At 34.7% G+C, this 14258-nt stretch overlaps 1 protein-coding gene across 1 annotated transcript in view; it reads left to right on the plus strand.

Moving 5' to 3' along the window:
* Uba6 (ubiquitin like modifier activating enzyme 6) overlaps positions 1-14258 on the plus strand; it is a 65258-nt gene that overhangs the window by 13456 nt on the left and 37544 nt on the right. The window contains exons 5-13 of the mRNA XM_038334684.2: positions 802-896; positions 1620-1731; positions 5481-5561; positions 6876-6998; positions 7139-7262; positions 10496-10599; positions 12095-12157; positions 13009-13085; positions 13635-13701. Of these exons, the coding sequence (XP_038190612.1) occupies positions 802-896; positions 1620-1731; positions 5481-5561; positions 6876-6998; positions 7139-7262; positions 10496-10599; positions 12095-12157; positions 13009-13085; positions 13635-13701 (846 nt within the window). The remainder of the gene's footprint in view (positions 1-801; positions 897-1619; positions 1732-5480; positions 5562-6875; positions 6999-7138; positions 7263-10495; positions 10600-12094; positions 12158-13008; positions 13086-13634; positions 13702-14258) is intronic.

The raw sequence follows: 14258 nt of genomic DNA on the forward strand, positions 1-14258 counted from the left end.
TCTAGTGCTGGGATTAAAGGTGTGCACCACCACCGCCCGGCCTCTGGCTAATTATTGTGGCTACTGAGATTAAACGTGTGTACCACCACTGCCTGGCCTGTATGACTGATTAGTGTGGCTGCTTTGCACTCTGATCTTCCGGCAAGCTTTATTTATTGAAACACAAATAATATACCACTATAGGACAGATTTCTAAAAATAGGATTGCTCTGTTGAAGGGAAAATGCACATCATCTTACCAGACGTTATACTAAAGTCCTTCTATTGAGGTTGAGGCACCTCATAGTACCACCATAATGCGAGAGTGATTGAATCCCATCATCCTCTAGCAGAATATGCTGTCAGTTTGTCGAACTTCGACAGTCTAATGAATGAAGAAGGTGTTAAGTTACTCAGCATTTCATTTTCAAGAGCAACAAAATAAGTTTATTCTGGCATGTTCCTTGTAAATTAATGAGCTATGGCATGATAAAATTTACTCATTACCTTTATCATCTGGGGTATGGAATGTTTTGAAGTGCTTTTATATAAAATTTTCCAAATGTTTTCTTTATGTTGATTTATATAACATGCCACTTTGATAAAATTTAAAGCTTCTCAATGTGTAGTTTCTCCATCAGGTTGTTGAGTTTCTCAGGTGCTTATAATCTATCTTCTGAATAAAGATGTAACTGTATATCCTTTTCGGTTCTTACAACACTCATGTATACGTAGTATTCTCAGTACACTGTAAATAGCCTTAGAGGTAGTATGCATCTGGGTTCTATTTTGGAATTAACAGGCATTTTCCTCTCTTTGAAGGCACTGACAGTTCATGATACAAAAAATTGCCAAGCATGGGATCTAGGGACTAATTTCTTTCTGTGTGAAGATGATGTTGTTAATGAGAGAAACAGGTAAAGATATTTTGATACATTGTCATGAGATTATTTTTTTAAAGACTTAACATATGGAATGATTTCTGTATCGAGAATGCCAGCTTAGTCATAGCTGTTTACTTTGTCAAGATGAATTTACCCTGCTTTAGATAAATGCATACTGGCGTATATTTCCTTTGTCATGGTTTTGAAATGAATTTGACATCATTAAAGGAAGCTTTTTTTTAATTACTTAGCAAAGTAATGGGTTTTATTGTAACATTTTATACACATCTTCCTTTATAGTTTGCTTTTATCCCCTTGCTCCACACACTGACATTCTCGGCCCTCTTCACCATCTCTTCATTGATTTAGATTGTCTTTCCTCCTGCTTTCATGACAATATTCCATTTTTCTTTTTCTGGTGCCTGCCTTGTCCGTGCTGATATACTATTTATTTCCTCTGATAGTCCCTCGTTCTACTCTTGTGTCTAAAGAAATCTGTAGTATTGCTATCACTGAGACCTTAACCTTGGAGACCAGAAGTAAAAGGGCATATGTAAAGATTGTGAGGCTTGCTGCAGTATGTGATGATGTGTCTTAAATTGTGTAGCTATCTGTACAAATGAATAAATTGTGTTTATCTATAACTTACTTAGTTTTTGTTAAAATTACATGTGCTGGGTCCCTCTCATGTTCTTCAAGTATCTAATGAAACTGAGTATAGTAAATGAGAGGTTGGTAAATGTGTTTATTTTCTAGGGCTGAAGCTGTACTTCATCATATTGCAGAACTAAATCCATATGTTCATGTCTCATCATCCTCTGCCCCTTTTGATGAAACCACAGACCTCTCCTTCTTAGAAAAATACCAGGTTAGTATTTTGTATTGTGTTATTGATGGAGTCCAAGGAAGTAATATAACTAGTTTAGCCTAATATATTGAGAAGCAGAATGAAAAAAGTCAAGTTAAAATTATACGTACTAAAGGTTCCTTTTGAGAAAAAAATCCTAATTCCTGAATGTAAGCTGGGTATTTGGCAGTAATAATACAGTTGAAATTTATTGCTTTTTTTTAAAAAACAATATGTATTTATTATTCCTGCTCTATCTTTTTGAAATTAAAATTTAGTTGATAAACAGTGCTTAATAAACACTACAGAGTTGAAAATAAGTATGAATAAATTATACTATAGAACACGGAAATAAGGAACAGTTTAAGAAATTAAAAGAAAATTCAGCTTAGGTGGATTATGATTATGCGATTAAATTTCTAGAACTAGTACAAGTCAGTGTCAAGCTGGAGAGGTGATTCTTGAGTAAGCTGCTAGCTATCCAAGCAAAAGGACTGGATTCAGAACCTCAACACCCATACTGATCCCCATTGCTTGCTGGCCATTGAACCTAGGTAATTGATGAGCTCCAGGGTCAATGAGAGACTGTCTCAGGAAAGCACAGTGGAAAGTGATAGAGGAAGATACCAAATGTCACCTCTGACTCACGCAAACACACTGCACAGAAGAAAGAAAGCATTAATGTCAAAAAGTTTCGGCTGAGAATTCTCTAGCACCTGATGAACACAAGCCCTTAAATTAAAAATATGGTGGAGCCTGTACTAGATTTTATATAATTTACACCCTAATATATGACCCTGTAATGTTTCATAAATACCAACAGAAAACATGAGGGTATAACCCATAAACATGATCCATTAGAAATAAAAATTTTGACATGCATATGAACCCAAGAAATAAGAAAAATGCAGTTCAACTAGATTTACTCTACTCTGGAAGCCTTTCCTTCTAAAAGGAAAAGGTCGTTTCAAGTTTTTTTTTTTTTTTTTTTTTTAAAAAAAAAAAACCTTAAACTGAAGGACTTTATTCTTACCAGACCAGGCTTCCAAAAGACACTCAAGATCCAGATCCAGAAGCAAAAGAACCATAGCTAGCTTTGAGAATACATAAAGTGTGAATCCCGTTTGTAAAGATGACACAGAAAAGAATGAAAACAGCCAAGCTACAGAGATGAACAAGTCATGTTTACAAGTACCCTCATTCAACAGCCAGAAACTGTTCAACAAAAACTTTACATGACCAACAGGAAATGGACTGGCATTTTTTTTTATCCCATGAAGAAAGGCAGACTTTCTTCATGAAATGAGCGCTATTCAAAACAATGAGAAAAACACAAATCCTTACATTGTATTAATTTTAAGAGTAGTTGGGACCTTATTCCCTAGTTAGATGACACAAAACAAATCAAAACCAAGAGTCAACAGTATACAGTCTGTGAGAGACTCACTTTAGTGGTAAACACACAAACTAAAAGCAGAAAGTTGGGGAAAAGGTATTCCTAGCCTGGGACGATAGCGTGAGTAAGAGTGCTTTCTCTGCAAGCATGCGGGACTGAATTCATATCCCTAGCACTCAGAGGAAAGCAGGGCATGGTTTTGCCAGCATTGAGGTGGGAGTAGGACGGGGTGCTGAGAACTCTCCTAGCTGTCCAAGCCATCGTAGCTGAACTAGGAGCTCTGGCTCAGTCAGGGCAATATGGCAGTCCTCTTACAATAGAGAAAGACACTTGAAGATTCTCCTCTGGCTTTCAGGTGTGTGCGTACAGGATTACACATACACACGCACACTCGCCTGCATGCAGATGGAAACCAGAAGTGAGCAGGAGTAGGTATTCTTAAACAGAGTAACTGTAAGATGGAAATAGCCATTTAATTAAGGCTATTTCAGTCCCAGCATCAGATAAAACTACATATAAGATGTGTCTGTAGTCCTGCCACTCTGGAGAGGGAAGCAGGAGAATCAGAAGCTCATGGTTTTTAGCTGCACACCAAATTCAAGGCTCCCCTGGACTACATGAGGCCTTGTTTCAAAGGAAAAAGAAATACTATGTGTTCTTTGACCACTATGTTTAAAAGAAAGAAAGACAAAATAAACTTCAAATATCTCACCTACCGCAATTAGAAAGTCATTATTTAAAAAATAACATGTCAGCAAGAATCTACATTAAAAAAAAATTTTCATATCATATTGGCAGAAGTGTAAGTTATACAATTCTGGAAAGAATGGTCCTTAAATTAAAAATCTTGTGTTCTAAAATTGTCTCAGTGGTTAAGTGCACTTTTGCAGAGAACCTGGGTGTTAAGTTCCAGCACCTACATAGCAGTTCACAACCTTCTCTAACAGAGGGAATCACAGGCCTCCACTGCCACCAGGCTTGCAAGTGGTGCACTGACATGCATGCACAAATAAAAACAACCACACACATAGTTTTTGGTTTTTTTTTTTTTTTTTTTTTTTTTGGTTTTTCGAGACAGGGTTTCTCTGTAGCTTTGGAGCCTGTCCAGGAACTAGCTCTTGTAGACCAGGCTGGTCTCGAACTCACAGAGATCCGCCTGCCTCTGCCTCCCGAGTGCTGGGATTAAAGGCGTGCGCCACCGCCGCCCGGCCACACACATAGTTTTTAAGTAAAAAAAATTAATGATGTAGTTATGGCTGGAAAGATGACTCAGCAGTTAAGAGCACTGCCTACTCTTCCAAAGGTCCTGAGCTGTAGTTCCAACAGCTACATGATGGCTCACAACCATCTGTAATGAGACCTGGTGCTCTCTTGAGGAAGAGACCTGGTCAGCTGTTCTCATTAACTTAGACAATGAAACCCAATATGGACTAGTTCAATAGAACAGCCATATATGGGCTGCCCATGCTGTGTCAGCATTGCCAGGGCATAAAATTCATTCATTCATTCATGATTTAGTTACCCCATTTCTATGTCTATAACCACACTAAATGAAATCAGCTTAGCAAGAGCTTCAAGCCCATGGTTATTGCAGCACTATTCAGCTTGAATATATGGAATGAAACATAAATGCCCTTCCTTCAGTGTGTGTATAGATAGATAGATAGAACTTAGAATCTATCAATCTATCTCTGATGTTTTACTGTTTATCTTTTGATGTTTGATAGGCAGGTGACTTTTAAGAAAGTATTTGACCTCAATAAGTATAAATTAATTATATTAAAATCTTGTTTTCACACCTACTTATATCACAGTGTTAATAAAAAATTAACCATTGAAAAGTATTTGATGTCTTAAATAATTATTGTATAATATATATTACATTGTTAATATACATTAATAATAATATAATAATACTAATATTAATGTGAAGCAAAGCTATTTTGTGAAACTGTTGAATGCAGAAATTTATGCAGAGATTTATGACCAAGATCTTTGAAAATTATAATTGTCACGCTTTCAGCTTGTCTGAAAATGTTTTGGTGGCTATATTAGTGATTGCAGGACAGTAACAAATTTCTCAAACCTTTTTTGGGAGACTACAAACACAATATATGGTGTTTAAGGTTTGCTTCCAATTGTGAGTCCTTTGTAGTAAAGGAATTTATTTAATATGAGTATATGTTCTCTTTACTTATATTTTCCATTTTGTACTTCTATAATTATTAATCCTAGAACAGAATACAACATAGAATAGTAACTATCTTGTGAGGAAACCTATAATTCTTTGGCAATTTGAATTGACATGCTTCTAATTCAAAAGTTGTATTTTACAAAAAGTAATTGTGTACTTTCTGATGTTTATTCTCAACAGTGCATAGTACTGACTGAAATGAAGCTGACATTACAGAAGAAGATCAATGACTTTTGCCATTCTCACTGCCCTCCCATTAAGGTAACAATTTAATAATGAGATGCATTTAACTAAAGGAAGAATATTTTTAATATTAAAGCTTGGAGCTTTTCACTGTTATATAAATAGTCTATGTGTGTACGGTCATAAGTAAGATTTTTTTTTTAAATAAACTTTATACCTTAAAAGCTTGTAAGTAGCCAAGCATATTGGTGCAAGCCTTTAGTCCCAGCACTAAGGAGGCAAAGCAAGCAGGTAGATAACTTTGAGTGCCAAGGTGAGCCTGGTCTACATATGAAGTTCCAGGCTAGGTAGTAAGACCCTGTCTACAAAAATACAACAAAGAAAAAACGCGTGCGCGCTCACACACACCAAATTAACAAGGTCCAGGTATATAAATCTCAGTAAATTCTACACAGAGTAGCTAGTCTACAGCTGAAGACCTCCATGCTGGCCTTTACACTTTGACTGTAGAATGTGTTATTTACCATCAAGAACAAACATCCATGATGGTTAGAACTGAACAGTTAGCTTTATCTCTTTCATAACTTTGTCCACTGACTTCTTTCAGTCCTCTCTCATCCTCCAATATTTACACTTCATGTTCTCTTTTCTTTGTGTTACGTTGTCCCACTGGCACATTTTACTTATTAGCATATATTATTGGCTACATAATATATGTGATTTTTCTTCTGAGAATATGTGACCTTTCTTAATATTAAACATTCCATTGTCATAAAAATTTTGTGACTGCATTTTTTTAGAGCTGAATAACTTTGTAACAGCTGTAGTAAGAGCTTTAAGCACAAAGAAATAATTTCTTTAAAGATTTTTGAGATGGAGACAGTGCTGTTATTAAAAAAATTACTTTTCATAAAGCAATTGTAATTGTGTTAAAGAACCTCAATATACCATTAATGGTTTGGTTTGCACTTTGACCTCTGTACCTTAACACTAACTAACTTCTTATTTCCACTAACTAATGCTTTTGGTTAAGTGTATGCTCACTTCTGTTTCTGTAAAATAATGAGATTTTATTATAGACCGTTAAACCAAGATAACTGTTTCCTATGTATTGGAACTTGAAATTTATGACCAATCCAGATTTTTTGTTTCTGAAATAACCTGGAGTAAGCAATGGGGATACAATGATGGTACTTTTCTTGGGTAACCACTCACCAAATAACACATTTCTTGATTCCCAGGCTGATCTATAGATGACTCATTCTATACATAGTTATTTTTACATTTCAGAGAATGTACTTCATTATAAATGAAGTTATTATGAAATGCCGTAATATAATTGAGGTAGTTTTTTTCCTATTAACATAAGCAAATTTATTTTTCTCTTTTCAGTTTATTAGTGCAGATGTACATGGAATTTGGTCCAGGTTGTTTTGTGATTTTGGTGAAGAATTTGAAGTTTCAGATACAACAGGAGAAGAACCAAAGGAAATTTTCATTTCAAACATAACGCAAGTATGTTTATAGTAATTAATTTTAATAAAATTGTTAGGTATAGGCTGCTAACTTTTACTATCATAGACCATTATTTTTAAAAACTTGCAAATAGTAATAAAATATGCAAACTTGGTTGTCAATGGTACTCTGATTTTTAGGCTAATCCAGGCATTGTCACATGCCTTGAAAGTCATCCTCACAAGCTTGAGACGGGACAGTTCCTAACATTTCGAGAAATTAATGGAATGACAGGTTTAAATGGATCTGTACAACAGATAACTGGTAAGTAATGTGTGTTCTTAATTCCCTTTTTTCAGTGTTTGGAGCACATTGCCTTGGACATGAGTCATATCTTTTAGCGTCAAATTTTACGAGGGAAGATATGCTAAACAGAGTTATTATTAAAAGGAAGACAGTAAAAAAATACACTATGAGACTATACAAGTTGAAATTTTAATACTAACATTTAAGAAGACAATTATGAAAAATGCTAGGTGATCAGATTCCTACTTGAGCCACCTACTTTAGGAGTGTATAAAGTCGTGTAGGATTTGGTCAATGGAAACGATTGTCAAAATTGTGCTCTGTTCTGTGGCTTGAATGAAAGGGTTTTATAAGCCAGCAAGTTTGGAATCCTTTTTTTTTCCCCTTGTCTTTTTCCTTTTGGAGGACTTAGAGATTATTGCTCAAAGGAGAGAGAAGATACTAAGAGCAGAGCATAGGGAATATTCATGTTTAAATGGAAAGATGGGCAGACATTTTATCTGGCCCACTTGAGATAATTAATTCATATTGGTATCAATCTACATAATTTGTGTTTTACCTGTAGTTGTATTTAAGACATAAAGACAGTGCTAGACAACATGGAACTTAACCGTGTGACGTGTTCAGGGAATGATGAGGACGGTCATGAGTGGTGGCAGCGGCTGACATAATGGCCTTTGTCCGGGTCCTCTTTCTCCACGTCCTCACCCGCATTTCTCATCATTTCTTTAGCTTTTAGTTTGTTTGTTTTGTGACTGTTTTAATTCGTAATTCCCTGATGACTAAAAATGTTGAACACGTTTAAGAATATACATTGCCGTATTTTTGATTTTTTTTCTTGAAAACTTTAGCTCGTTGACCCATTTATTGAGTAACAGTTTTATAGATGTTTTTGTTTTGATTTGTGTGGTTGAAATTATTTATTCTCAGTATTAGCCAGTTGTGAAATAAGCTGTCAGATAACCTTTTTCTCCTCTATGGGCTCTCTGCTCACCCTGCTGACAGCAAACTTTTCAATTTGATTTGAGTACATCTGTCTTAAATGCAGGTTAAGAACATGATGAATTTGTATCTGTTTAGGGAAGCTTGATAATTTAAGTTTATATTTGCTTATATTGGTGATCATGTAGTGTTGCATTGTGATGATAAGATCAGATTCTTGGAGCTGCGGATATAGGAAAAAGTTGCCTGATAGCAAAGAATGAAGTTTTTATTTTTTTTATTTATTTTGTTTTGCGGGGGGGTTTTGTCTGTTTTTGTTTTTCAAGACAGGATTTCTTTGTGTAGCCCTGGTTGTCCTCTAACGCACAGAGATCTGCCTCTCTGAGTTTTGGGATTAAAGACGTGCATCGCCACTGCCAGGCAAAGTTTTTTACTTTAAAACCCACTTTTGTTTTCAATCAAAAAAATTACTTTTGAGTGAAAGTTGTTAATTGAGCTATTGTTAAAAAGCTTAAATTTTAACATTTGTTACTTGGTATTTACTGCCTTAAGATAGTTTTGTTATATGCAAAAAATGTTAAATTGCTAAAAGTAATACATGTTTATTGTAGAACAGTATATGTGTATATACTATATATGTGTATATATATATATATAAATAAGTGTGTAAATATGTATGTACATGCATTAAAATAGGATTAGGTGAACACCACCTTAGATTTCCTCCCTTCTCAAAAAAATTTTAAAAAGCAAATAAGCTTGGTGTCTGTTTACTTTTTCTATTTAATGTATTACTATTGGCCACTTGCTCATATATTTAAAAGTATTATAAACTTCTGTGGTAAGTATAGAGGAACTTACTGTTTAGGTTAATTTTTTAAAAAATATTTATTTATTTATTTATTTATTTATTTATTATGTATGCAATATTCTGTCTGTGTGTATGCCTGCAGGCCAGAAGAGGGCACCAGACCCCATTACAGATGGTTGTGAGCCACCATGTGGTTGCTGGGAATTGAACTCAGGACCTTTGGAAGAGCAGGCAATGCTCTTAACCTCTGAGCCATCTCTCCGGCCCCTTTAGGTTAATTTTTGATTATTAAATGGTCCAGTAACAAAGTAGATTGAAAGTGTAAAGTTTTCAAACATCCTTGGCTATTCCTCCTCAGTAGTTCTCCATCCATCACGAGTTTATTCTGTATCAGAAGGGAGTTTGCTTACACTTTCTTGCACAGAAAGTACCTGTGTGTTGTAGCTTTTTGCATTTTCATATTATAAATGAGTTTAAATATCTTAAGCTTTGGTTGGCACTGTTTTTTTTTTTTTTTCTCTTTAATGTGAATCGTATGTTTTGCTAGTTTCCTGCTGAGCCACTGACCGTCTTCTTAACAGTTCCCAGGACTCTTAAAAAAGGAAACTGCAGCCAGACAGTTTAATCCCAGTACTCGGGAGGCAGAGGCAGGCGGATCTCTGTGATTTCAAGGCCAGCCTGGTCTACAAGAGCTAGTTCCAGGACAGACTCCAAAGCTACAGAGAAACCCTGTCTAAAAAAAAAAAAAAAAAAAGGAAACTACATGAAAGTAAAGCTGCCCAGCAAAGTCAAAAGATAAATGCCAAAGTAGGAGTACTACTTGTCTTTAAAGTTTATTTTAATGCTGATAATGAACACTATTAATAAGTGTCTCTTGGCTCTGCTGTGGAAGCATTGTTTTCATGCAGTCTGTTTTTTTTAATCACAAACTTTTTCACGTTTTCCACATTTTGAGTGTTTAAAAAGAGCCTCCTCCTGGTTTTAAAAGTAATTTTTCTCCAGTGTTTTTATATACATTTTTAAAGTTGGCATCTTTTTAATATTTAAAATTCTTAGCCACATGGGACTTTTTTCTCTAGTGGTCTGCTTTCTTAAAGATATATTAAATAATCCTATTTTCCTCCACTGGTTTAAGGTTGTATCTTTATTTACCACTTTATTTTGTTTCTGTGTACTCGAATGTATTTCTCAGGTCCTCAGTTTGTTCCTTTTATATGTTCATGTAGCAGTTAAATTTTTATTAGCATGATAATAGAGATTTTTAATATTTTATAGTAAGAACCTCGCACTTTTTTACTCTCTGGTTTTCCCCAAATATTTTTAAGTCCCAGAGCCCATATTGAAAAAAGTACTTTGTATGACTCCTAACAAATTGCCAACCCTGTAAAAAAGAAAAAAGATTTGTTTTAGAATCTTACTTTTATAAATAGAGAATAATATCTTTGTGATAAAACATCTCAAAATTTAAATACCTATGTGTAATGTTTATTTCCCCCAGTGGTGTCACCGTTTTCCTTCAGCATTGGTGATACTACAGAACTGGATCCATATTTACATGGAGGCATAGCTGTGCAAGTGAAGACTCCTAAAACATTTTGCTTTGTAAGTATTTTTTTGTTGTTTTAGAAAAAGAACAACACAAAAAATAAAATGCTTACTTAATTTAAATTAGCTTAAAAATAAACTGTTCTTTTTTAAAATTTATAACCAACTTGAAAATATAAACAACTTAGGGACACACTGATACTATAAAAATAACGTATTTTAAAAAAAAGACAGGGCTGTGACTCAAACTTCTTAGTATGTGTACCCCTCTATACTGCAGAATTAGGCAGATATACATAAACTTATACAATTTTATAACTAGAATAACTCTGTATATGATTGAGGTATGTGATTATATCTGAAAGGAGCTATACCTTCCTAAATAATGAAAGAATTTAATCATAGTAGTTATTTACTGCCTAAGGAAAAGATAATGTATTTTTGAATTGTTATTCTTTATTACTCAATTGTTAATTCATATCATTACAGTTTTAATCTGTATTATGTTTGAAATATAGCATAATCCCCTTGATGATTTGTAGTGAAAGAAAATCATTAGCTGCTAACTTGAGTATAGACTCTTGTCTCTTAGAACGACAGAGCATCGTGCATGCTGCCTCTCAGTGACGTGTAGCAAGTCTTAATTGCCAGGCTGTTGATGGTGGTGATGTTAAAGGCTTTAGGGAGCTTTTTCACGTTATGAAGGTTTTAACTTCTTTGATTGTTTTTCAAGACTTTGCTCAAATCAAAGTTAAAGCCAATTAAAATAGGGGCAGCTAGTCAGATTTGTTTTGCTTCTGTATAATTTCTGTTGCTTTATCCCTAATTAAATAATTTTGTGCATCACATTGTTACTTTCAGTTTTTTTCCTTTCTTTGCCTGTATATTTTTACCTTACACCCATAAGGATTGCAACTCAGAATATCTACCCAAGAGTTACCAGGCATAACTAGTCTTAGTTAACTGATGATATCAGAATACATGGTAACTTTTACATTAGAACAAAGTCTTAAACCAGACTGGTAACGCGTTGCAATGAACATTTGCCAGTAAAACTGATGGGACAAAGAGATATAACGCAGGGCACACTGAAGCCTCCAGGGCCACCAGGACAGAAGAAGTGGTGTTGGAAAGGCAGGAAAGAGGGAGAAGCAATGAGATAGTTCTGTTGTTGTTTTGTTTGTACTTTGGTTTGCTTGTTTACTGTGTTTTCTTTTGCATGGGTGGCTGGCAGGGACAAGGGGAGGATATAGGGGGACCATAGGGGAGCCCAGAGGTAAACAGAATTGGGGTGCATGATGTGAAATTCGCAGAGTCAATAGAAAAGTTTTTTTTTTTTTTTTTTTTTTAATTGGGATTGTAAAGATTTTCACTAATTCTTCTGAAGAACAGCCAGGTTTTGCTCAGTAATAAGATATTAGTGAACAATGTGTCAGTCCAGCCTCACTCATTTTCAGCCCTGGAGAAAGATGCTTTGCTGTGAGTATGCTGACATATTTTGTGAAATAAATCATTCAATTTTCTGTGAAACAATACTGTTCTTTCCTCTTAGGAATCTTTGGAGAGGCAGATCAAACATCCCAAGTGCCTTATTGCAGATTTTAGCAAACCTGAGGTAAATAATTTACTTTGCAGGTAGAAGAGTTGTAGATGGGATTTTAAATTTCTATCATTAAATTATGTTCGAATAAAATAAAGTTGTACTTCAGTGACTCGTCAGCTTTGATAATTAAAAAGCAATTTAGTAGTGGGTAGGACGTTAATACAAGATTTCCTTAGCAATGCTGTTTTTTAGACATTTATTCATTTTGTGGGCAAGGGCGGTGGGAGGTGGGCAGTCGGGGTGGCACAGCACCTGATTAGAGACTGAACTCAGGGCATCAGACTTGGTGGTGGGCCATTTCACTGGTCACAGGGTTTTATGTGGTACAAAAGAAACAATCTTAAACACATGTTACATTCCACTTTACTGATTTTTTAAAAGTAAGAAATCTGATTTTTTTAAAAGTAAGAAATGAACAGTTTCCAAATGCATAAACCCTTACTATAAAAAGATTAGGTGTTCTTGTATAAATGCTTTTTGGAATGGTTTTAGTTTTGGTTTTTTTAGACAGGGTCTCTACATACCACGGCTGCCCTGAAACTCACTGTGCTGACTAGGTTAAAGAGATCCGCTTTCTTCCTGCGCCCTGAGTACAGGGATTGAAGGTTTTTGTCAGCATGCCTGGCTGGACAAAGGCTTTCCTTTGTTGTTCAGCTAATGCTGCATGTGAACCCCTAGTAAACTCAAGTCATTTGGAAATGTCTTAAAGTACTTTACACTCTTGAAGTCAAGTTATTTGACTTTTCTAATGGCGTTCATCATATACTTTTTATTGTGAGGGTGAAAGTAAATAATACTTGAAAAATATTGCCCTAGTCCATAGTACTTAACAAAGGATAGACAACTTTTCCTGTTTCAAATAGGCACCTCTACAGATTCATGCCGCCATGCTTGCCTTGGACCAGTTTCAGGAAAACTACAATCGTAAGCCAAATATCAGGTAATGCTTTTCGTTTAAGGTAACTGTTCTCTTTTTTTTATGAAAACTATATCTCAGAAAGTGTAGTTAAAAAATAAAACTAAGCCTCTTGTAATTACATTACTAGTAAATATGCCAAACTGCATAAACATACCATTGAGGGTGACTTATTGGTAAGAGTGGAAAAATCAGTGTGCAAGAATGGAATCTTACCACATGGGAGCTTTTCATATTTGAAGACTTTAAAATCTATAACTTTTAAACCAAAACCTGCTGATGTTGAACTGTTAATTTGTAGTAATATTTTCTAGCCTAAATCAGGAATTACAAAAGGTTTTTTGCCTTATAGGTTTAAATCTAAATCTCATGTGCTGTCTTAGAGAAGACCATGTTTTGAAGTAATAGATTCATAAGAGAGGAACTTTGAAGTTAGCTTAAAACACATTGTATTTTATACTAGTAGATTTTCCCTTTCTTATTTATATGTATGTATCTTATAATTTAGTTTTGAATATGACCTTGTGGCAGTTCAAAAGATTGAAATTGAGGTATTTTGTTTTAAAATTGTAGATGTCGACAAGATTCAGATGAACTGTTGAAACTAACAATATCTATAAGTGAGACCCTGGACGAGAGGGTAAATACAAAATTGTGGTCGACTGAGTTTTGTTTATAGCATAAATGTTCTGTGTATAAATATCTCCCTACATTCAGACCTCCTTGTGCTGCCTACTGATTCTCTGGCATTAAACTAGTTCTTTGGTTCATTTGCTTTACTTTGTGTATCTATAAAATTAGATTGACTCGCAAGGTGTTGTGGACATTTCATAACTTGATTTCATAAAGTTTTTATAATACTGTGTGGCATTTAACTCTTATTTGCTGCTTTTGATTTTATCATAGTGTTGGTTTTGTTCTGTGAATACAAGTAAAAATTTGCTCTAAAAATTTCTACAAATACATGCAGATTTTTATATAGACAAATATTTTTATTTCTCTTAAGATACCTAGAAAGGTGTTGCAAAGTCATGTAATACATGTAAAAGAAGATGATTAAAATGAGAAATTGCCCCTTTTTGAGACTTTGTAGCCCTCTCTGGTCTAAAACTGAATATGTATGTAGACCAGCCTCAAATTCAGAACGATTCACCTCTCCTAACCTCCTGATTGCTGAAAATAAAAGGGTACACTTTA

This window comes from Arvicola amphibius, chromosome 1 (assembly GCF_903992535.2).
Source record: "Arvicola amphibius chromosome 1, mArvAmp1.2, whole genome shotgun sequence".
NCBI lineage: Eukaryota > Metazoa > Chordata > Mammalia > Rodentia > Cricetidae > Arvicola > Arvicola amphibius.